The sequence below is a fragment of the Protopterus annectens genome, chromosome 12.part0, assembly GCF_019279795.1.
Source record: "Protopterus annectens isolate FY-2018-M chromosome 12.part0, PAN1.0, whole genome shotgun sequence".
NCBI lineage: Eukaryota > Metazoa > Chordata > Ceratodontiformes > Protopteridae > Protopterus > Protopterus annectens.
The window spans coordinates 174,351,026-174,375,694 of NC_056746.1; the positions used below are offsets into that span (position 1 = coordinate 174,351,026).

Here is a 24,669-nt window from a genome sequence, read left to right on the forward strand (position 1 = left end):
CATGAAATGGCACCCTAAGTGAGGGGCTTCATCTTGCCTCCTGTCTTGCACCCATTGTCTCTAGTCTCCGCCCCTATTCTAAAAATCAGCCCTGTTTACAATGTGCACAGAACGTTGCTACAACTTGTGTTGGGGGTGGGGAGAGTATGTCCATTATTTCTTTCATTTTCCTCACAATCAAACTTCAGGTGTCTGCACAGAAGGTTAGTAAAGATTCTGCAGAGCTAGAAACAGTGTGTCCATTATTTCTTTAACTTTTCTCACAAGCTTCAAAGGTGTGCAGAGAAGGTCTTTAGGACTCCTGACAGGGGCTGGGGACAGTGTGTTCATTATTTTATTTATTTATTTTTTTAACTTTTCTTAGAAACCTCAAAGGTGTGCACAGAAGGTCTTTATTACTTGTGATGGGGCAGTGCAAGGTTATAGAATACGTTACACTTTCCTGACAATCATACCTCAAGACATATAGACAGGTGGCTGTCTTTTTGTGATGGGACTAAGAACACATGCTATTCATATGTGTCTGATAGCAACAGGTTGAATATGCTACCAAATTCTATTTATTTATTCAGTTTTCTCCCAGCCTGACATCAGAGGGGTACACAGAAGGTGACTACATTTTGGAGGTAGGGGTGAGGGGGCATGCTGTATATATGTATGACAGCAGTTAGTGAAAGTATAGGACTGTAATCATCTGTCTCTTCACTTTTATCCTGATCTAACACCAGATTGATACAGAAGGTGACTACTTTTTTTTAAGGGGGGCAGGGAAGTCAGGTTCTATATGCAAAAGGATTCATGTATCTTCACAAAAAAATGTCTTCTTAGCTTATTGTGAACCACTACTTTGTCAGTTAGAAAATTAAGTCTTGGGCAAATGATTTTTTCCTTGAAAGAAAAAAACAATATCACCAAATTCCTTTCCTTTCCTTATTATGATGTATGCGCAAGCCATCATTAGATCAAAAAGCTGAAAAAAAGTTGAAAAATGCTCTTAAAAGGATCCCAGAATATGTATAGCCCCATGATTTTGGGGGGATTGTTGGCCCCAGACCCCCCACTTAATTTAGTAGTTTTTACACAAATACTGTAGCACTGTCTTGACCAATTAGGGTGTGTTGAAAGGGTGCAAGAAAAAGTGAAATCAAAGAGCAAGACTGTACTTATTTCTTTAATTATGATTTGTGTTCAGGTCATCACTGAATGAAAAAAGTTGTTAAAAAGAAAAAACTATAAAATGCACCTCAGACTATAAAGAACCCCATGGCTTCTGGTAGTGTAGCAGCCTCAAGACCCCTGTTATTTTTCCCACAGCTATTACTGAGCAGTTCTGGCCAGTTAGGGTGTGTTGAAATGATGCAGGAGAAAGCCAAAGAGTAAGGCAAACTGTGAGAAATGTAAGAAATAGTAATCTGGGTAGTGCAGTATGGCCAGGACAGGAGGAGACCTCGGTGAATGTCAGTGAGAGGAGGTGCAAGATGGAGTTGCTTGAACTGTGTACTTCCAGGGTGAAGTGAAAAAAGGTATAAGAAGCATTTCTGAAACAACTGCTCCTTAGGATAGCCACATAACTTCAGAACAGAAAAGACCAACGAGAATATGAAAGATTTGTTAATTTGTTTTAGTAGATCCAGCTGATCACTACAACTGAATAAAATTATGTGAGAGGGAGTTACTGAATCATATCAGTCAAATCTTTAGGTTGTCAGAGGTTGTGGGAATAGAGAGAACTTTATGTAATCAGAACTGAGTCTACAGTACCCTGAGACAGATTACATTTTATGGGGTGAGCTTTTTAACAGCCTGCAACACTTAGAAAACAAGATTTGAAAATTTTCTTTCATCAAATCTGACTGGAGGCAGCCATTATACTCTCCACAATGACAAATGAACAGTATCAAAGTCCCTGCTGTGAACGGAAATGTGCGGCATCATCCTTCAGATTAAACATACTGAAATAACAAGCATCATCATGCTTCACTTAAAAGAACTCCCAACACCATCAAAGGAGCCAGTAGAACATAATATCTAATTTTCAAAGGTGTACATATTCCTTATCAATTTGCTGGTACAATGTGTGGATTAGGTCTCTGTCTGGAACTAAGCTTGTCCATGTTCATAACAGGACTGGTCATCAGATGGCAAGCCAAGCCTGGATATAGCTAATGTACCAAGTGCCTGATTTCTAGGGAGTGGTAGGCAAGAGTTGATACTTAATGCTCGGTCTGGAAAAGCCTCAGCAATAGCTGAAAACGTCTTCATCATTCTAATGTTTATGTTTATGTGTGTGTGTGTGTGTGTGTGTGTGTGTGTGTGTGTGTGTGTGTGTGTGTGTGTGTATATGCATGCTACAGAGAGCATTTCTTGGGGCCTGATAGAAGCTGGTATCATTACAAATCTTGACTTCCATCCACCTAGGAGCAAACTTAGAGGCCTTTTATTGGGGCAGAAACATTGCTCCTGCTATTGCCACACATTCTATGTTGACCACAGATCATTCAGCAGTGACTTACAGATTTGGATCAGCTGTAAGCTGGTCAGTTAAGGCAGTGGTGGTACTAGAAGTCTCTAAACTACAGGACATCTACCAATTTTTGAAATAAAATTCTTGATTATATAGCTGATTAAATTAATGGAGTAGCCTGCCGGTGCTACTGCCTGACTGCAACCACTGCACTGAATTTGATAAATAGGGTCCAGGCAGAAAAAAAATGGATGCTGTACTAACTACTAAAAATCTGAGTAGGCCATAACTAATGCTGGTGACCATTATCTTAAGTGCTATAAGTAATGCTACATGACTCTTCTTTGAAGAAATATCTTTCTGTTGTTTCTTTCACATATTTCTTCTTGCATTTCTAATCATTGCCATGTCTACTTGCTTCCACATTTTAGTTTCCTTCCCCACAGCTCTTCCTCTGGTCTCACCGACTCATTTGCCCCTTCCTACCTGCAGCACTTAAATTCATGACAACCAGTCCTACACTGGTGATAATGACTACTTTATTATCCACCTTTTGCTTGGAATGTCAAACCATAATGCAATGTAAACTGCAAATTAAACAAAATGAAGCAAACTGTTGAAATCAAAAAAACAAAATCCAATAGTAAGCGAAGTCCGTAACCCAAAAAGCTGTTAAATATTTACTGTTATAGAATGAAGCGCTTTTCATTGACGCTAATGCACCAACTTCTTCAGATTCAAAAAAATGAAATGCATAAAAAGTATATAAATAACTTTTTGTCAGTCATGTGACTGGCATCGGCTGACGTACTAGTTCTATCCAACTACCTGTTTAAAGCGACATTTCCATTTAAGTACATATATTTAAAAGTCACTTTATCCACTGATCCATCAATAAAGATAAAAAATAAAAGTAACGCATTCTGTAACCGTTCATATGAAGACGGGTACATAAGATAAACCTCATCAAATTACATAAAATAATCCCTCACATTTATGAATATGAACATACTTTAGCAAATCTAATAAAATTGAAGCTGACTATATACAACCAGTCAGTCTAGTTACCAAACGAATATAAATTTTAAACTGTGTATCTTAAAAAGTCATGGTACTAAACACGAGGATTCAACTTGGCTAAATGAAGGTCTCTGTCCAAATATAAACAGTGACATGACCTTATACTTTTCACACAGCATACAATCTAACAACAACCCATCCTTATCTAGACAGAAAAACCTCCCTAATGTCAAAGAAAAACTAGTGGTTCATCTGTTTAAACTCTTTAGTTTCAAAAGGCAAGAAATATTGCAAGCATCATTTAAACCAGGACTTGAAAATGCATTCACTCTAACTTGCCATAAGAGCTTGCGTTCTTCAAGTTAGATTAAATGCATTTTCAAGTCCTGCTCAAGTCAGCTTCTATTTTATTAGATTTGCTAAAGTATGTTCATATTCATAAATGTGAGGGATTATTTTATGTAATTTGATGAGGTTTATCTTATGTACCCGTCTTCATATGAACGGTTACAGAATGCGTTACTTTTATTTTTATTTTTTATCTTTATTGATGGATCAGTGGATAAAGTGACTTTTAAATATATGTACTTAAATGGAAATGTCGCTTTATACAGGTGGTTGGACAGAACTAGTACGTCAGCCAATGCCGGTCACATGACTGACAAAAAGTTATTTATATACTTTTTATGCATTTCATTTTTTTGAATCTGAAGAAGTTGGCGCATTAGCGTCAACGAAAAGTGCTTCATTCTAAAACAATAAATATTTAACAGCTTTTTGGGTTACGGACTTCGCTTACTATTGTAAACTGCAAAATGTTAAGTTGTCAATCTCGCCTTCATTCTTGCTGGATGGGTTCGGAGCCGATCCTCGGCTCCAACTTGGCACTTGCTAAGCTCGAGAGTCACTTTTACCAGCTCGAGGCAGCCCCATATCCCATGATGCAAGGTGGTAAATACCCAGATCTCGTTTGCCGCTTCGCTGATGAGGTACTCCTTTTGCCAGCTCGTGGTAAGTAAATTGTTTTACAATTGTTAGACACCCCATTCCTAGTTTTTCTCATATAAATTAGTATAATTGTCATTTTTAGGTAGTTGTAGGGTCACTAGTCTAGTTTTACTGTTTCCCTACTTGTTTTTATTTAGTCGAGCCTTCATTCCCTTCCCATCCCTTCCTGTCAGGGTGTGTGTGTGGGTTTATATTTTCCACTTTTAAGTTAAAATTTCTGAGTCTGGGACTGTGTGAGTTGGGTGTGTGTGTGTACTCACTATGTCCAAGGAACAGAGGGTCTCAGGCTTCAACAAGTGTGACTCGTGCTGTCAGAAGATGTCTCTGACAGACGGTCACACTTCTTGTATCTACTGCCTGGGACCTCTCCACCTGCAGGACTCCTGTGCTATCTGTCACTCTTTCAGCCAGAGAGTCCTGCAGGAAAGGAGAAATAAATTAATCGAGAGGACTTCTTAAACCGGAGGGCTCCCCGGCCAAGTCTGTTTCGGGCAAGCCCTCTAAGACCTCCAAGGCCCAGGCTTCTGCTTCTAAGCCTCCGGCCTTGGCTCCGACTCCTTTGGAGTCGAGATTGGCTCCGGCTGGAGCCGATATTATTTTGACTAAATCTTCGGCACCGATGGCTATCGGTGCCGATACTTTAACTGCCACATTGATGTCGGCTCCGAACGGCTCCGATCACCATGTGACTAAGGCTTCGGTATCGGCGCCGACCGGCTCCGATACCATTATTTCCTTGCCTGTATCAGCTCCGGCTGGAGCCGATACATCCTTGACCAGACTCGGAGCCGAGAAGTTGTCGGCTCCGTCTGGAACCGAGGGTTCTTCGGCTCCGATGGTTCCGTCGAGGAAGCAGTCCAGGTCTCCCTCTTTGGAGCCGATACTATCGGCTCCGGCCTCTCCTCTTCTTTCGGAGCGGAGCCATCGGAGCCGATCATCTAGGTCTTCCAGGCTCTCAGACCATGATTTAGAGAGAGTGGTAAGCAGATTGTTAAAGTCACAGGCACTAGCCCAAATGCTTCATAGTCCGTCTCAACAGACGACTATTAGTCCACTCTTCAAGTTCCTCCTTCGACTCTCCTCCAGAGCTCGGAGCCGGAGTCTATGGGAATAGTTACTGCTATGGCTGCGGGGCAGATACCTCCCCTTTCTGCTCCTTCAGCTTCTACTCTTATCTCCTCCTCGAGACCTTCCTTGGAGGGATCCGGTGGTCGGGCTTCCCTGGTCTGCTCCGAGGGGGTGAGTGGCATCGGACCCTTGTCCGACCCTGCTCTTCCTCTCGGGGCTTCGGCCTTGGTGAGCTCAGCCCCGACATCTGCCTCGGAGCCTTCCCTTTCAGTGGGCCCGGGAGTCCCTGTTTCTTCGGAGCGGGGTCTCTCGGATCTCCCTGGGAGGGGAGCCTTCGAGGTGATGAGGAGTGTGCTGGCCCCTGGGCTCAGTCAGCAGTCTATCCCCTTAGCTCCTCCCTCTATGGTGCCTGTAGATGTCTCTTCCCACTCTCTTGCTCCCAGAACGAGAGATCCACCGCCTCATGTTTCCCCACTGGGAAGAACCCCCTCTTCCGAGGATTCTCCTGATCCTTCAGGAGATCCTCCGCGTAAGAGGACCTGTAAGAGGAAGCACCTAGACTCCCCTGAGTCTACTACTTCAGATACCGACTTAGATGAGTCGGAGGGGTCCCCAAGATCCCCCTCTGAGGATGTCTCTTTTTCAGACATCCCAGAACTCCTAAAACAGAGGGGAAACTGGCCCTCCATTAATCCCTCCGAGGATGAGTCGGTATACCTAGAGGCGTTCGGATCTCGACCCTCCACCTCCTGGGTGTCTCCGCCTTTCGACCCCCTCATGGAGGTGATAGCTCGGAAGGAGTGGGCATCTCCTGATTCCGTAGAGCCAGTTCCCAGGAGGCCTTCTAAATTTATTACAGCCCCTTCCGAGAAACAATTTCTTACAAAAGGTGTCCCTGTTGATGCCATGGTGGTGGCCGCCACCAAGAAAGAACTTGCAGATCCTTCCATACCAGTCCATCCTCCTAACAAGGATTCTACGACCATGGACAGGTATGGTAAGCGGATGTTTTCCTCAGCGACCTTTGCCATACGTTCGCTGAATTATTTATGTCACTTCACCAGACTTCAAAGGGACATCCTTAAAGAATTAGGTGAAGTAGTACAGGATCCTACAGCTGCAGGGGCTCAGGACAAGATTGCTTCTCAGCTAGGAATCCTTAACTCCATAGCCAACTCCTCCATGTGGCTGATTTCGTATGCAGCAGATGGAGCGAGTAGAGCTGCAGGGACAGGAGTGGCTCTTAGACGTCAGTCCTGGATGCGGCTCTGTAATTTTGCAGATCCCTTTAAGGCGTCCTTCACAAACTCTCCCTTCGATGGATCAACATTGTTTGGTCCTCAGGTGAAGGATACGTTGACCAGGTGTGAGCAAGATGGCAAGACTCTTTCTGCTGTAGGAGTTCGTTTTTCCACCCCTTCCAGACCTTACCCTAAAGGACAGAAGGGCGGAAAGATGTGGTTCCGTAAATCTCAGGGAGTCACGCCGGACACACGTGGTCAGTTTACCCCTAGGGCAGAGGGGGTAATAATAACAACAGACGCCGCCCTAGGTGCAGAGGGGGTCCGCAAAACCAGGGAAGCAGAGAGCCTCTCTCTGACAACCCCTTCCAGCATCCCTGAGGTGTTGCCCGACTGTCCATCTTTGGAGGCAGTCGGGGGAAGATTATCGCTGTACCCAGAAGCCTGGCTTTCCCTTTCACAAGACAAATGGGTCCAGTCGATCATATCCGAGGGTTACAAGATTCCTTTCGAGGAAAGTCCCTTCACTCACAAAAATTCCCTTCCAGATGTTCCACCCGGTCTAAGGGAAATCGCAAAATTAGAAGTATCAAAGCTTCTACACAAAAGGGCCATTCAGCAAGTTCCAACAGACCATTCAGAGCCCGGAATCTACTCAAGGTTCTTTTTGGTTCGCAAAAATACGGGAGATTCGAGACCAATATTGGACCTCAGCAGACTCAACAAGTCTGTGAAAAAGACAAGATTTCGGATGGCCACACTTCAATCGATTTTGCCCTTCTTGGGCAAAGACAACTGGATGTGCTCAACAGATCTTCAGGATGCGTACTATCACATAAAAATCCACAGATGCTCCAGAAGGTTTCTCCGCTTTCGGCTGGGGTCCAGTCATTTTCAATTCAGAGCCCTGCCCTTTGGTCTCACTACAGCCCCCAGAGTGTTCACCAAATGCATGGCGGTGGTCACGGCTCACCTGAGACGTCAAGGATTCCAGGTGTTTCCGTATCTCGACGACTGGCTCCTCTCAGCCACCACCAGGCATCAACTTCTCCAAGCCAGGGATTACACCCTAAATCTCTGCACTCAATTAGGAATTTCGATCAACTACGAAAAATCCTCCTTATTGCCCTGCCAGTCTATTACTTTTATAGGCGCAAATTTAGACACTGTTCGGATGTCAGCAAACCTCACAAGCCAGAGAATCCTAGATATCCAAAACCATGTGCGGATCATCCTTGCCAGCAAAAAAGTGCAAGCCAGACTGGTCCTAAAAGTATTGGGCCTCATGGCAGCTGCCATTACTCTTCTTCCTTTGGCCCGCTTTTACATGCGTCTCCTTCAATGGATGTTGTTCACCCACTGGTCCTACCAACAACTTCCCATGCGTCACCAAATTCTGGTGACACAAACTTGCAAAAACCACCTATCCTGGTGGATTTCTTCTCCCCAGGATCATCAGGGCAGACCCTTTGTTTCCCCGGCCCCGTTAGCCACAGTCACTACGGACGCCTCCCTGATCGGGTGGGGGGTCATTATCAGGGCAGGATGGTTCATGGGACGTGGCAACCGTTCGAATACCACCTGCACATAAATGTCCTAGAGATGAGAGCAGTGCTTTTAACGTTGCAAGCCCTCAACAACTTTCTTCCCTTGGGAACAATTGCAGTTCACACGGACAACATGTCCGTAGCGTGGTACATCAACAAGCAGGGCGGAACCAAGTCCTACCCCTTGTGTCGAGAGGCTCTCAGACTTTGGCAATGGGCGATCTCCTCTCATCGGTTTCCGGTAGCAACGCATATCCCTGGGAAAACCAACATTTTAGCGGACAGATTGAGCAGAGCTATACTCATGCCTCACGAATGGTCTCTCAAATCTATAGTGGAGGAGATTTTTCAGAAGTGGGGCCGCCCATGTTGTGATCTTTTTGCTACTCCCCAAAACAGCAAATGCCCAGCCTTCTTCTCTCTCTTCCCACTTCCGGGCCATCCCCCCAGAGACGCTCTTACCCAAGATTGGCCCCAGGGACTTCTTTATGCCTTTCCTCCCTTTCCATTGATACCACAGGTACTCCAGAAAGCTACCGTTTTGAGAGCCAAAATGGTTCTCATTGCCCCGTATTGGCCTCAACAAATTTGGTTTCCGTTCCTCCATCGTCACCTTTTAGTGCAGCCGTGGCATCTGGACCCAGTGCCAGATCTTCTGATCCACCAATCGGGTCAGCTGCATTGGTCCATTCCTTCTCTCAACTTCACAGCTTGGTTGCTCCACTTCCTTCCTTAGCCAGGCTTCCTATGATCTCTAACCCTGTTAGGGATATCATAGTGGCTTCCCTTAAATCCTCTACTAGAAGGATTTACACTAGCAAGTGGAAACGCTTCTCCCTTTGGGTGAAATCAAGGAGCATAGATCCCTTTACTGCCCCTGTTCAGGCAGTTTTGGATTTTCTAGCGGAAATCTTTCACTCGGGTTCTTCATCTTCCACTGTCAAAGTTCAGTTGGCTGCGATCTCGAACTTTCATGTCGGGTTTGCAGATCACAACATTATGTCCCACAAGCTTTGTAGAGCTTTTCTGAAAGGAGTTTTTCTCCTCAAACCTCCTGTCAGGAGTCCTCCTCCTCAATGGGACCTAAATCTAGTGCTGACATCCTTAATTCTTCCTCCCTTTGAGCCAGCTGCTTCATGCTCACTAAAGTTTCTTTCGTGGAAGACACTCTTCCTTGTCGCTATTACCTCGGCTAGGAGAGTGTCAGAACTTCATGCCCTCTCTGTTCGTCCCCCATATTTGGTCTTCCACAAGGACAGAGTATCCTTGAGAACTAATCCATCCTTTTTGCCCAAGGTTGCTTCAAAAACAAATTTAAACCAATCTATTGATCTCCCTGTATTTTTTCCTAATTATTCCAACAGATCGGAACAAAAATTACATTATCTTGATGTTCACCGCCAACTAAGATATTATTTGGACAGAACAAAACAATTCAGAAAGTCTGATCAGCTCTCTTTCTTTCTTATGCTGAAAATAAGAAAGGTCTCCCTGTTTCCAAAGTGACCTTGTCTAGATGGCTATCTTCCACCATTTCCGAAATTTATCAACTTAGGGGCAAACAGCTGTGCTCAAAACCAAAGGCACATTCCACTAGAGGCTTAGCCACTTCTACAGCCTTTCAGGCTAGGCTACCCTTAGATACTATTTGTGCAGCAGCCACTTGGGCCACTCCTCATACCTTTGTTTCTCATTATAAATTGGATTTGGCCTCCAGGGATAGAGCCAGTTTTGGTTCCACGGTTCCCAAGAGTCTGTTCCATTGAGCCACCCAGGATAGAGGTGCTAGGGACGCGGTCCCATCCAGCAAGAATGAAGGCGAGATTGACAACATAACATTTAGAAGTTATGTACCTACCATAACGTTCCATGTTAGTTGTCTTCTCTCGCCTTCTTTCTTGCGACCCTCCCTCCTGCCCCCTTGCCTGGACAGACCTTGATCTCCCTTGGCTCTGGAAGATTTTGTTTCTTTGGGCACCAGTTAGTTCTAGTTTTAGTTATCTGGTTTCCCCTTACAGCCTTTTTAGGCTTATTGCTCTTCTTTCCTTAGTGGAAAGTTTTTATGCTAGGTAGTTTTCCCTCTAGGTACCAAACGAGATCTGGGTATTTACCGCCTTGCATCATGGGATATGGGGCTGCCTCGAGCTGGTAAAAGTGACTCTCGAGCTTAGCAAGTGCCGAGTCGGAGCCGAGGATCGGCTCCGAACCCATCCAGCAAGAAAGAAGGCGAGAGAAGACAACTAACATGGAACGTTATGGTAGGTACATAACTTCTAATTATACTCTATGATTTATATTTGTGAATGGATTTATGTTAGAATCAGCAGTTCTTTTATTATGCAAGCAGTTTACACTAAGTGTAGTACACCTTCTGCAGTACTATGACTGAAAATCTGAAGGCAGCCCTATGGATCAGGACCGTTACCACAAACACAAATTTCTCCTGTTACTGTTAATGAAACAGACAAACTCAATGGTCTAATGCCTTTCATCTTACTAATAAGGAATTTTACTCACATTAAATGTAGGTACCTGTTTATGAAAAAGGCCTACATTATCAATACAATATGGCTTTTTAATCCTATATAATCTGAAGTTATGCTGCCACTAGCATTTGCTGCAAATAAACATACATCAGACATATGGTTACCTTGTTTGTTTTCATCCAAAAATATGCTGTAAGTAGCAGAAATGCTGGTTCCATCTGAGTTCTGAACATAGACATCAATGCTACTGTTTGTCTTCACCACAGATGGACAGGTAAGTGCTAGGTGTCCTGCTGGAATGACTACATTGATGTTAGTCTGTATGGTGGTCACCTTGTCTCTAGTGTACAGAGTCACTGTTATGTTGTACTTTCCAGGTAGGGAATATTTGTGAAACACTGCACTCTCTGTGGTGTTAAAAAGTGGTGTCCTGTCTCCCAAGTCCCACTGTAAAGTGCTTCTGACAAACGGAATACTGATACTTAGCTTAACTGCTTCATGGATATTGAATGTCTGCTGTTCAGTCAAAAACTTAGACAGCTGCACTTTAAAGACAGTTTGTACAACAGCATGGCCACACGCCGATTTGAGCTGGCGATCTGTGCAAATCTGCATACACAAAGAAGAGGCATTTCTTTCAAGGCTGCTGCCACACAAACACTGATTTTCACTGTCCAAGCCACCATACTGGTGGTCCTTACTGTAACAGAAAGCATTGCAGGAGCCCCTTGTGAAGTTTCCACGAGAAAGCAATGAAAACATTACAACAGACTCTGTCCTTGTATGGCTGTCCACCCAGCAGGCTATATGATTGGATCCTAGAGAGGGTAAAAGGAAATATCATTAAAAATAACATTGTAAAACAAAGGTAATCAATGCAGCAGTAAGGAAAGGCTCTGACTTTACTTTATCCATCCTACAAAGAAGCATATAAGTACTCTGCATAGTAAAGTTTGTTCTGGCAGTTTCTCTTAACCGCACAGCTTTATAAATGTTTGCCTAACAATTAACTTACAGAATAACTCTGTCTAATGGCCACAAATTCTTCTTTGCAAACACTCTCCAGGCAATTTACTTTGGAAATACCAGATAAAACAAATTCCCATGTTTTTTTTTTTTTGTTATTTAACAAAGAGTTGACTTCTGAACAAGAACTGTCTTAAACTACTTTACACATGAAGAATAGTTCATGAGAGCCTATCAGTCCAAAACCTGTCTCTTGGAATAATAAAACCTTAACACACGCATGCACATGCACGCACACACACACATCATGTGGACCTAACACCCGAGCTGGTAACCAGATAATGTGATAATTTGCAGCACATGTGCATACGTAAATTGTAACTGCTGTTCTACCGAGTTAACTCTAATGATAAAATATTATGTACTTACTACAGTGTTTAATAAAAATGACCGGAAAATGGAATAACAGTTGCTGCCTAACGTGCACCCATTCAGGGCCAGTGTTAACATTTTGGGGGGCCCCTAGGCACTTCCACTCTACATATCACCCTGTCACTGCCACTCCTTCTAAGCAACCTTTTAGTTCATGCTGCAAATTTTAGGAGTTGTAAGCACTGACTGATCTAGAACTACAATGCTTTTAAATTACAATAGGCCTGTGTACCACTCTGTGTTGATCCATCTCAGAAGGGGGCATTTATAGTTACTGGCATTTAGTTGCAACAGTGATACAGTGCAGCAACTCTATGTACAGGTCTGGGCTTAGGTGAAATGGCACCCTAGGCCTAGTGTTTCAGCCCTCCCCCATATATACATACACATCCTCCAGTGCTCTCCATACTATGCACATCACTTTTTTCTTCCTTTTCTCATATTTTGCCTTACTCTTCAACTTTTTCAATAAGCCATAACTTCTTGTATGCCCTGAAGTGCATTAGTACATTTTAAAGTTTTTTGTTTTTTTTTTACACAACCTTTTCATCCAATGGTGGCTTGAATAGAAATGAATTCAGTAAGGAAATTGTGTTGATGTTCAGCTATAGTTTTTCTTACATCCTTCAACACACCTTTCCTGACCAAGTAAGCACATTAATAATAATTTAGGAAATAACTCAACCCTGGGATGTATTTTAGAGCACTTTCCCAGCCTTTTAAACCAATGGTGACCTAAACAAAAACAAAAAAACATGAGTAAGAAAAAATGTTAGCCTTTTCTTGTCTTTCTATGAAGACATAAGTTGTACCCAACGTTTAATTTTCAAAGAAGACAAAAATAGTAGCTCACAATAAAATAACAAGCCAGTTGTTGTCTGGATACACAGGTCCTATCTGGTAAATGCCGGCCTCCCTAACCCCACAAAAAAGACGGTCTATGCATCCCTCTGGTGTTAGACTGGGATGAAAGCAGAAGTTGCAATTGCTGCAGTTATGTATTTCAAATGACTGCTGACATACATATACATACCATGCCTGCTCACTCCTCAACCCAAACTATCAAAGGCAGTTACCTGTATACATGCTGAAGTGTGATTGTAAGGAAAGTGAAAAAATAATGAGTACAGTACACTGCCCCTACACAAGCTATAATAACTTCTTTGTACACCTCTGAGGTCTGTGAGAAAAGTGAAAGAAACAATGACCACACTGTCCTTGGCCCAAACACAAGCTATGATAACCTCATGTGCACGCCTCTAAGATTTCACTGTAATGAAAATTAAAGACGTAATAACCACACAATCCCCCCCCCCCCAATAACCTACAGCAGCTTTGTGTACACACACATCCGTGCATGGCTAGTTTTAGAATGGGTGCAGTTGAGAGCAGATGCTATTATCAGCTTTATCATAAGATCATATCACAGCTCTGTTCAGTTTAAAGAACATAATCAGAAAATGAATACATTTTTTCTTCTTCATTTTTTCCCAACCAGCAACAGCTTTTGTGGGGCCCCCGCAAAGTCAAGGATAATTCTGGGAGCTCTCCTGTATCCAGTCATACAGTTTGGGGAGTGGGGCCCCAGACTATTAGAAGATCTAAGTGTCTGAATGTTTTGTGATATATTGTATGCATTATTTCTGAAATATAATTACTTGTTAGCTACATTTGTTACTGATACCCAGAAGAATAATGTATGTGCCCTGGCATTACTGGGTGTGTGCACAGATGAAAACTACTGATATTTTTAACACATGCGCGCGCGCACACACACACACACACACACACACACACACACACACACACACACACACACACAAAATAGCAATATTAGTTTTGTACTTATTTCAGCATAGCAATACATTGTGCAACACTGGTTCTGCCACACCAGATCAGTGACTGCCATTTAGCAGTCTTCAAACAGCAGCAGGTAAGTCACTTTAATTTACCTCAGTGAGGAGTAACACAAATCTGTCACTGTCCCTCATTTCCAGACCTTCCCTGATTTTTTCTCATAATTTTGCCCTGTCCTGTGTAAAATGTTTGATTTGCTTGTAAATCTTTCAAGATTACAGTCAATAAATCCAGACATCAGAGTTTTATACTTATTGTCCAAAAAATGCATTTGATGCAAAAAAATTGAACTACAGTAATATATAAAACTTGTTCCTGATTTTAAGCCTTTAATCTGTTATTATTGGTATTGCACTGAATTCTTCTGCAAAGAAGTTGAAAATTGTATTACATGGTGTTCTGCCACTGCTTATAAAACTCTCTGAAAGAGAAGCTTCCCAGATCATCAGAAGTATCAGCTTTTCTTAAAATTCAAGGTTTGCACTGAGCTCAATCACTCTAGGCTGCTGATCTCTCTAGTGCTTACCTTGTCTATGTTCATTATCAGCTTTATCCTGACAGGGTCATAACACAGGCCTGTTCAAGTTAAAGAGCATAATCAGAAAATTATATTTTGTCACCTCATTTTTTCCCAATGAGCAGCAGCTTTTGTGGGGCCCCCACATAATTAAGGACCCCTTGTAGCTACGGGTACTGCAAGTACCTAAAGCTGGCTATGTTGTGAGTTTTAGTGGAGTGAATGTCCACTAGCAGAGTTTAATTAAGTCAGGTGTGCTATGTCAGTGGTAAAGTATTTAATGGAATCGTGAAGCCTGTTGCCTGATAAAACACTGTTACTATAACCAGAGATATCTTTGAATTTTAAAGGAGACCTAAATAAGAGTTATTACCCAGCTGGTTTATTAGGTACACAAGACTGCTGTACTAGCTTTTGTTGATTTGACAGACATGGTACAAAATATCAAGATAAGATAACTTACTATAGTTGGGGGCCCCCCAGGAACAGGGGGCCCCCAGGGACCGCAGGGTTCACTGGTGCCTAAAGCTGGCTATGACCCATTGCATAGAAAAGAAAATATGTTTTCTGTAGAAACACAGACTCTAATGCCATGCAAGGACTGCTTGGCCCACAGATACTTTTTGTATTTCTACCAGACCCTCCTGGCATATTTATAATAGCGTCAAAAGATTACATATTTATTTAACAGCTTTTTTTTTGTCAGAATACCTTGTTGATTTTTTTCTTTGCATAATTATATAATTTCAAGGCAATGTCAGGATTTTCCTATACCATTAAAAATGTCTTCTGTCCAGAAACATCTAATGTGTGGGGTGAAGGATGGATAGGTACATTATTTTGAGACAGTGATGCTAAATTCAGGAAGACTCTAAAAATCCTGGCTTCATTCGATTCTACTTAGCCAGCAGTCTGTTAATTTTGCCTACTGCTCATATAAAAATATATAACGTTTTTGGGTATGTTCCCTAAGTGATAGCCTATATATATATGTGTATATATATATATATATATATATATATATATATATATATATATATATATATATATATATATACATATATATATATATATATATATATGTATGTGTGTGTGTATATATATATATATATATATATATATATATATATATACATATATATATATATACACACATACACATATATAAATATATATATATATATATATATACATACATATACATATATATATAAAACATGACAGCAGATTCAAGCAGGTGACAACTTAGCTTTGTGGCTAACAGCATTACAAACATATGTCTGAACCCCAGTAATGTCCATAAGTAACTAGCCTCCCACAGAGAATGCGACACACCTCATGTTTCTAGCCTTCATCTGGAAAACATTGCAGCTCATTAGTAGATTCCAGCGTTTTCTCATGTTCAAGCAGATGGACATAGATTAAATCACTCAAGTATTCTACATGTCAAAATGACTTGGATAACTTTCTTTGATATCTAAGGAAATGGGTTAATCCTGAATTCATTCAGTATTTCAAATTATCCATATTGTATATTTTTCTGCTTTCTGGATGTACAACTAAGATAAATAATGATATTCATACTTGCATTTATAAAAAGGAGGTCCAAAAAAATAGGTACAACTATAGGCAGACTATGCACACACACCCATATTTTTAATGGCATTGTAAATAGCCAATTACTACGTGTCAGTAGGTTGAATACTAATGATGTTAAATGTGAGGAACAGATGAAGGAAGTATTAGAGGAATTTCTGAAAAGAGATTATAAAACAGAATTTTTGGAGGGAATTAAAATGAAATGCAGGTAATAAATGATAGACATGATTATGCTGGATCTTATTTGAAACCATGGTGTCCAGAATCTGAAAATTCTATTAGACATAATAGAGTACAACCATTGCGATATGTGAAACTTATAAGAGAAATGCTGAATGTATAAAAAATAATAATTACTAAGAAGTGGAGTGTTTTTGAAAGTACGCCAGAGCTTAAAGAGATAGCTGGTGCAAAACCATCTTTTAGTTACAGGAACTGCTCTAATTTGAAAATACAGTCATGTTACAAAGATGCACCATCTAATATAAAAAGTTTCAGCTCTGGCAAGCTGGGAACTTTCCGATGTCTTAATTGTGTTAACTGTAAATATATAATAAATCAGAGCTTTTTTATCCATCCAGTCACAAAAATGAAATATAATTTCTTCTGTTCGGCATCTTGTAATACGGTTAATGTCATTTATCTTGCTGCCTGCACAAAACGTACCTATTTTTATGTTGGTAAATGTAGTCATAGATTGAAAGACCGCATTACTGAACATTTTTCTGAAATATGTAGAAAAATTCCCACTAATGCTCTGGCAAAACACATTATGGATAGAGGAGCTGATCATGAATTTAGTTTTACAGTGGTTTAAATCATATATATAAATTGGAGAGGAGGAAATATAAATAAGTTAGAAATATGTGAATATAATAGGATCCTACATTTACAGGCTGACATAGAACCGGGTTTAAATGCTCACGCTAGCATTAAACCTATTTTAAAGAAGAAATAGATGTTTACATTGATTATCATTTTTATTTCTATTTTTATTTTTTAATATATTTTCTATTTTTAATTGAAATGTTTATATGATTATTTTAAATATTACTATAGCATTGTTACTTTAAATGGTGTATGGGCTGCGTCACATGATTAGGTTTTATAAGAGGAAGGTTTGATTAATGTTGTACTGAAGCAGTGAAGAAGGGTTTCTTTGGACCTAATGCTTTGCATTTTGTTTATTTTATAATAAAGTTTTTTACTTGAGCATTTCCATAGAGCCGCGGTTGTTTTCTTGGTGTTTGAACAGTGTCCTTATACTCAGTTTTGCATAGACTCTTGAAGAGTGATGTATGCCTAGCCTTCCATACCAATAGAAACTCAGTCCGGCCAAAGGGGGGGAAAGCCCAAGGTGTCTGGCAGCTTATCTGCAGTACTACTAACAATGTATTCAGACTGCTTCCTCCACTTAGTGAAGAAGCACAGAGCTATGAAGTTCTACAGGCACTGGGAAATGCAAAATCTTTTCTTCTCCATCTGGCATGTAGTTACATCTCACTTTCAACATTCACCTTTACAGCTATGAAAGCTACCTGCTTGATTTACCACCAGGACTACTACAAGGGTAAATGGTTCTGCAATCACCAGAGCAAAGGACCTAAATCATTACCAGTAGTTTAATAAAATGTGCTGGAGTGACAGATTCATTATACAGCAAGCCCCATCTATGGAACAGACTCCCCTTGCAAATCATGCAGTGTGGTACACTCTCATCCTTCAAGTGTAGCTTGGAAGGCTATCGATAAACTGACATCTGGTATAACTGGTCTTCTGTCCTACAGAAGGGGGCTATGGCCTAAAAGTGGGTACTGGCAAGGTGTATATGGTCATGAGACCCAGTTGCCTTGTAACTCCTATGATATGATTCCTATAAACTCTGTAGAGATACTTCTGCTTGCCATTCTAAAAGGATCCAGTATCTGTCTGCCTGGGATGACATGGTCGACAGACCACGATGCTTTGCCAGAGATGGCCTGCACCTGTCACCCCTGGGATTCCGGATACTGGCTAAGGTTCTTGCTGCCCCTATAGTGCCTTTTTTAGGCAAGGTTCAAATGACAAATTCACCACCATAACAGGAACAGACACGCACAAACTGAGGGTGATGCTACTCAATGCTAGAAGTCTAAATCTCAAAATGCACTCACTCGAGGCACTCCTTAAAATGGAGAACATCGATATATGTGCAGTGACTGAGACCTGGTTCAAGGCTCCAGAGAGCACCCCTGCACTACCAGGCTATAACTCATACCACGCTTTTCGGCCATGTAACCTGGACCGGAACACCAAAGGCGGAGGTGTGTCCATATTCATTAAGGATATCCACACCTCCAGGCTAGATGCTCAGCATAATGCAGCCGCGGTTATGCAAGTGCAACTAACTCTGGGCAAAACTGCAATCCAAATTGTAGCTTGCTACAGATCACCCACCATGCCCCAGGATTTCCACTCCTCTTTTCTTGATGTACTGGAAAATATTAGGATTCAACCAAACACCCTAATAATGGGCGATTTCAACTACCCCACCATTAACTGGGAAAACTACTCATGTACCAACTCCTTCACTCAATGCTTTCTGAAATTCATAAACTCCAATGCCCTGGATCAACTTATCCACACCCCCACCAGGGGCAACAATATCCTAGATCTAGTCATTACCAACATGAGTGACCAATGTTCCACACCTGACGTCAACTCCTCATTGGTCCGATCTGACCATAAGCTAATTACCCTAGATATCCACATCCTGCCCCCACCCCCCATTAAGGAAACCATGGAAAAAAATTTCTCCAAAGCCAACTTCATGCTTCTTAAGACAGAAGTGGTGAACTTCATGACACCCATGCAGATGGACAATACAGTTACGACTACTGAATCATACACAACTGCACTTTATAAGCACTTACATGAGTGCATGGATCGTGCTATCCCAAACAGAACCAAGACGCTATCCTCCAAAAAAAAGGAAGCCAATCTGGTGGTCCCCTACCATAAACAAACTGTACAACAGAAGGAAGAAACTGTTGCAAAAGAGAGTAAAATCCCATGAGTGGAGGAGCTCCCTGGTCAGCCTCAGTAAGAAGCTGCGATCCCTGATAAAATCCTCCAAAGCTAGTTACGAAAACAAAATCGCCACTGATTCTAAAGACAACCACAAAGCATTCTATAGCTATGTCAAGAATCTCAATGGCAACACTCAGATCTGCTCTGAATTACAGCACAATGGCACTAAATATACAGACCCAACTGATATTGCCAAAATCCTGGCAGATAGGTCCAGTGCTAACTTTACCCCCCTCTCACCCCCTAAAGAGCCCATCTTTATACCGGAAGAATGCAAAGTCCTGTAATCACGGCTGCACAGGTAAAAAACACACTCTCCAAAGCCAAGAACACAGCATCCATGGGACCAGACAACATCCCAGGCTGCGTTCTACACGAACTACAGAACAAACTGGCACCCCACCTAAGGACCATGTTCAATCATAGCCTCACCTCAGGCTTTGTGCCTGCTGAATGGCGCACAGTGACAGTTATCCCACTCCACAAGAGGGGAGCCACCACGGACCCTGGGAACTACCGCCCCATTAGCCTGACGAGCCTGGTCTGCAAGGCCATGGAATGTATCATTATGGAATTTACAAACAAAGACATTGGTAATCTCCAGACTCTGGACCCCATCCAGTTCAGGTTTGTAAAAGGCAGATCATGTCTCCTAAACCTGACTGACTTCTTTGAAGCAGTCACCAAAGTTGTAGACAAGGGTAAGGTGGTTCACACAGCCTATCTAGATCTTGTCAAGGATTTTGACACCATCCCCCACTCTGGAATTATAGATAAACTCACTAAACTAGGTATAAATCCCTATGTCACAAGATGGGTTGCCAACTGGCTCACTGACAGAACCCACACTGTGAAAGCAGCAGACTCCAAATCCGACTTCAGACCAGTGACAAGTGGAGTGCCACAGGGTTCAGTCCTGGGTCCTCTCCTGTTTGGTATCTACTTCTCTGAAGTATAGGGTAACACAGAAGGTCTTTGGCTAACGGAGTTCGCAGATGACTGCAAACTAGGAGCCATAATCGAAACTCCTAATGATGTGGACATCCTACAAAAGGGCCTCACTGAGACAGATGCCTGGTGTCAAAGCCATGGCCTCAAGCTCAATGCCAAAAAGTGCATTGTCATCCCCTTTGGTAAAAACTCTGTACCCATGAACTACAACATAGGCGGTAGTATACTTAACACCAAAAGTGTGATAACAGACCTTGGGACACAGGTGGACAGTAGTCTCTCCTTTGATAATCACATCACCATAGTAGTCAGGAAATCCTTCTACGTGGCATACCTCATCACAAAAGGTTTCTCATCCAGAAAAAAAGAGGTCATTGTTTCCCTCTACTCATCACTCATTAGACCCATTATAAAGTACAACACCCCTTTTGTATGTACCTCACAAGACATCTACAACAACTAAAGGCCGTAGAAATACCTCACAAAGAGGATTACTGGTCTCAAACAGATGCCCTACGCAGACCGTCTCAAAAAACTCCAGCTTTACTCCGTCGCATATTGCCTACTCTGCCTAACACACAAAGCTATGTCAAACCCAGAGCTGTTGGACATGCTCCACTTAAAGAAATCCCAATCCCTCCGAGCTACACGCTCTAGGGACCTAAACCTTGTCACCACAATAAACAGAACATGCCGGAGGGATAGATTTCTGTCCCAGAGACTTCCCATACTCTGGAATAAACTACCTATCTATATCAAACAAAGCTCCTCATTAGCACTTTTCAAGAAAAATCTTGATGATTGGATGGGAAATAGGAAACTCACCCCGGGGATCACCTCTGTGGTTCTGCTTGACAGTGGCACAGGAAAATAATTTTCTTGGGTGGCAAAAGCCAGGGTACCTTTTTGGCTGAGCTTGTATAGGCCCCAGGGCTGATAACCTAGTACCTACCTATGAACCTATACTTGAATTAGGGTGTTACAGAATTTAAGTTATTACATTCAAACTGGAGAAAAATTGGAATTTTCTACCACTTAGTTTTGAACTTCCATGCAGTACCTGCAATTGCATATATTACGTTGCAGTTACTATTCCAGCAATTAAACAGTAAAACATAAGACTGACACAGCTACCAGATGATCCTTCCTGGTTACATCCATACAGGTACTTTAGAAAGCATAACAAATTCATTGGCAGCTGTGCATTCATCTTTAGCAACCTATTTACTTACTTGAATTTGTTAACTGGCATGCATACCTTTCAGCTGTTCAACATTTTGTAGAATATCCAGATTTCTGCCTCATAGTTTAGTCTATTCCTCAAAATCTGTATTTTACTGGCAAACCATTTGAGTATTAAAGTCACTGAATAATGAATTATTTAAGTTTCAGATATCATATCCTTCAGAAAATGCATGCTAATGCAAAAATTGTTATTCTAGCAAGTGTCTAAGTTTATCAGGGCAATTTTTAAAATCTGTCCTCATTTTTGGGCCTTTGACCCAACTATTTTTGGCTCTGTCCGTCATTCTTGCACTAAGGGGTTGAGAGTTAAGCCAGTATACAGCACTGATCGACATTGACCAATTTCAGTCTCAGGTCAGGAGCATACAGACAATAAACACGATGGATGACAGAACAATAAATAATGTGTGACGTGAGCCTGATAATATCAGCAACTGTAACTTATAGGCTATACTAGTAATGTTTCAAGCACAAAATTCAGTCAAAAGTTTCCTAATTATGTACCTAATGTACAGTACTCAAGCTCTCTTCAGCTTATTGCCTAATTCTATATAATTATCTTGCGCACATTGATGGAACTTTCAATATTCTGAAATACATTATTTTAGTATATGAACAATTATGTGTGCTTTCCTCTTCAGCTCCCCCTGTAAGATTGGCCTTTGCCCAAACAAGACTAACCCAAGATAGCAAGACATAATTAAATAATCAAGTAAGTAAGTAAATAACAGCATATGTTTTTCCTAAGAAACAGCTTTACTGATTAAAGAAAACCAGCAAGATATGTTTGATAACTGGCTGTTTCACATTTTTTTTTAATTTTTCTTTATTAAAATTGTCAGTGTATAACAAAATTTAAAAATACACTAGAACACAAATGACTAATCTGCCAGGTAATCAAAATGTACAGTGAAATCTTAATCTAGTTAACTGGGAGTAAAAGAACCAAATTAAAAAATTTGCACGACATTTAAAATAGAAAACAAGTTCCTCAAGAACAGTAATTGGCTATATCATAAAAATCCATGCCAAACTTAAAGTAGGTCGATGAAAACCTGATGTAAACTTCTTAGTGACATTTTTCAGTATATGATTTTCTCTCAAATGTTGAAGTAATCCAGGTTTACAGTTTTATTCCATTCCACAATGCCATGACGTCCTGCCTTCTAGACAGTACACTGCACCTATTCATAATATTCTGTATACTACAGACTGAACTATTAAAAGACATCCTGTTTATAATTTGGCTGTGTTGAGGCTGGCATTAGAATTCTTAGCTCTACTGCCCACAAGCACATGGAAACATTTTAGTTGAAACAAAAGTACAATAGCTGTTCAACACAGCATTAATGAAAATTGGCTTTATCTGAGGCAAATAATACAACTCCGTACGACAGAAAAAAGAAAAGAAAACAGTAAAACCTTACATCCAGTAAACTACCATGCAGCCGTTTATACCTAAGGCAGCCAGCCCAGTCAAGGAGTTCAGAAGGAAGTTAGAACATCTCTGTCTTAAGCAACCTGATCAACTGATGTAGTGGAGGAGTCAGACAATGCAAACAAGCCCATTTCAGCCTATCCTCAGCATAGCTGTAGCAGCAAAGAATTACCAATAATCTGTCTGTCTACAGTCACTACAACTACCGTAATGAAGGGTCACCATATATAACAATGTGTTGCAGAATGGAGACCCTCGGCTAAATAGCTGAACACCAAAGCATACTACCATGCTTACAGTCGTGATAATTTGCCTTACCTAAAGCTTCTGTTAAACAGGTTAAGCCAGTGAGGACAAACGCCAGCCCAAATCTTCTTAATTCACGATTTGTTGAAAAGGGTCAAAGAGCGCAGGCATCAAATCAAACCAAAAGACCATAGTCTTTTTTCTGTGATTGTACTGCAGTGCCACAGAATATAGGCAACCCCGCCCCAGCACAGATACTTCTGAGCATCTCTCATTTGTTGCATTGTGGGGTTAGAGAGTTCTAGCTCATCACATTTCTGATAAACTCAGCTCTGCATGTATAGTTTTTCAATCCACACAGTCACTTTAATTCCAGATCAGTGTACTAACAACCAGAGATGAAGCAAGAAAGGGGCAAGAGAGGTAGCTGCCCTAGGTACAAGCCATTAGGGGTGTAATCAGTGCTTTATTGTAAGCACTGATAGTCTTTTGATCTGTTTCTGCAGTACTGCTGCCTGTACGATAAAAGCATTTAAGCAACCATGACCACTGACTGTGATTGCAGCTGCATTAATGACACAGACCTTCAGTATGTTTTAAGAATGTTAGCAAAGTCCTCCTTTGAGCACTTATTTTTCTTTTAATAGTCCTTAACTGGCCCAGTTGGGCCAAAGGAAGGATAGCCCAAGGTGTCTGGCAGCTTATCTGCAGTACTGCTAACAACTTATTCAAACTGCTTCCTCCACTTAGTGAAGAAGCACAGGGCTATGAAGTTCTACAGGCACTGGGAAATGAAGAATCTTTTATTCTCCATCTTGCATGTAGTTACATCTCAGTTGCAACATTCACCTTTACAGCCATGAAAGCTACCTGCTTGATTCACCACCGGGACTACTACAAGGGTAAATGCACGGATGTTAAATTCTCCATCCAGTAAATGCCAAGAACAGTACATACAAGCATTTGCAACACACCAGCAATACATTCTTTAACCAATGACTAGCAGGTGCAAGCACTGACAACAAACCAACAATAAAAAAAATCACACCAGAACCAGTGTCTGCTGAGTGGAGAGGAACACATTACTGATCATTTAGTGAATAACTCCAAAGACCAGTTTCTATGACCTGATTTAGTAAATCAGCTTGGATTACATGCTACAGATACTTTTCATACTTGTGGGAACAACAGCTCACATCTAGCTGAGGGACAGCCTAAATAAAACTATCTGGCCCAAGTGTAGTGCACCTGTCTGGTGACCAATCCATTAAATTCCAATAGATCACAAGCTACTGAAAAACACAATTTTTTTTACATGACAGGCTTCACCCCCTGCACCTGCCAAATATAAAGAGAACTGCTTCACAGTGCTTTATTATAACTAACTCTGAAGTAGCTAGATCTCAGAGTAAGTTGTAATTTCACAAGTTTCATTTTTTTTTTAATCAGGTGGAACCACATCAACAGGCTTTCATAAGCTGGTAATTACTCTGATGAACAACTATTCGCTAGTTT

At 41.3% G+C, this 24,669-nt stretch overlaps 1 protein-coding gene across 1 annotated transcript in view; it reads right to left on the reverse strand.

Annotated features, from left to right (window-relative positions):
- Positions 1-24,669, reverse strand: part of PKD1 (polycystin 1, transient receptor potential channel interacting) — a 2,476,043-nt gene that overhangs the window by 1,985,152 nt on the left and 466,222 nt on the right. The window contains exon 6 of the mRNA XM_044088902.1: positions 10,999-11,652. Within this exon, the coding sequence (XP_043944837.1) occupies positions 10,999-11,652 (654 nt within the window). The remainder of the gene's footprint in view (positions 1-10,998; positions 11,653-24,669) is intronic.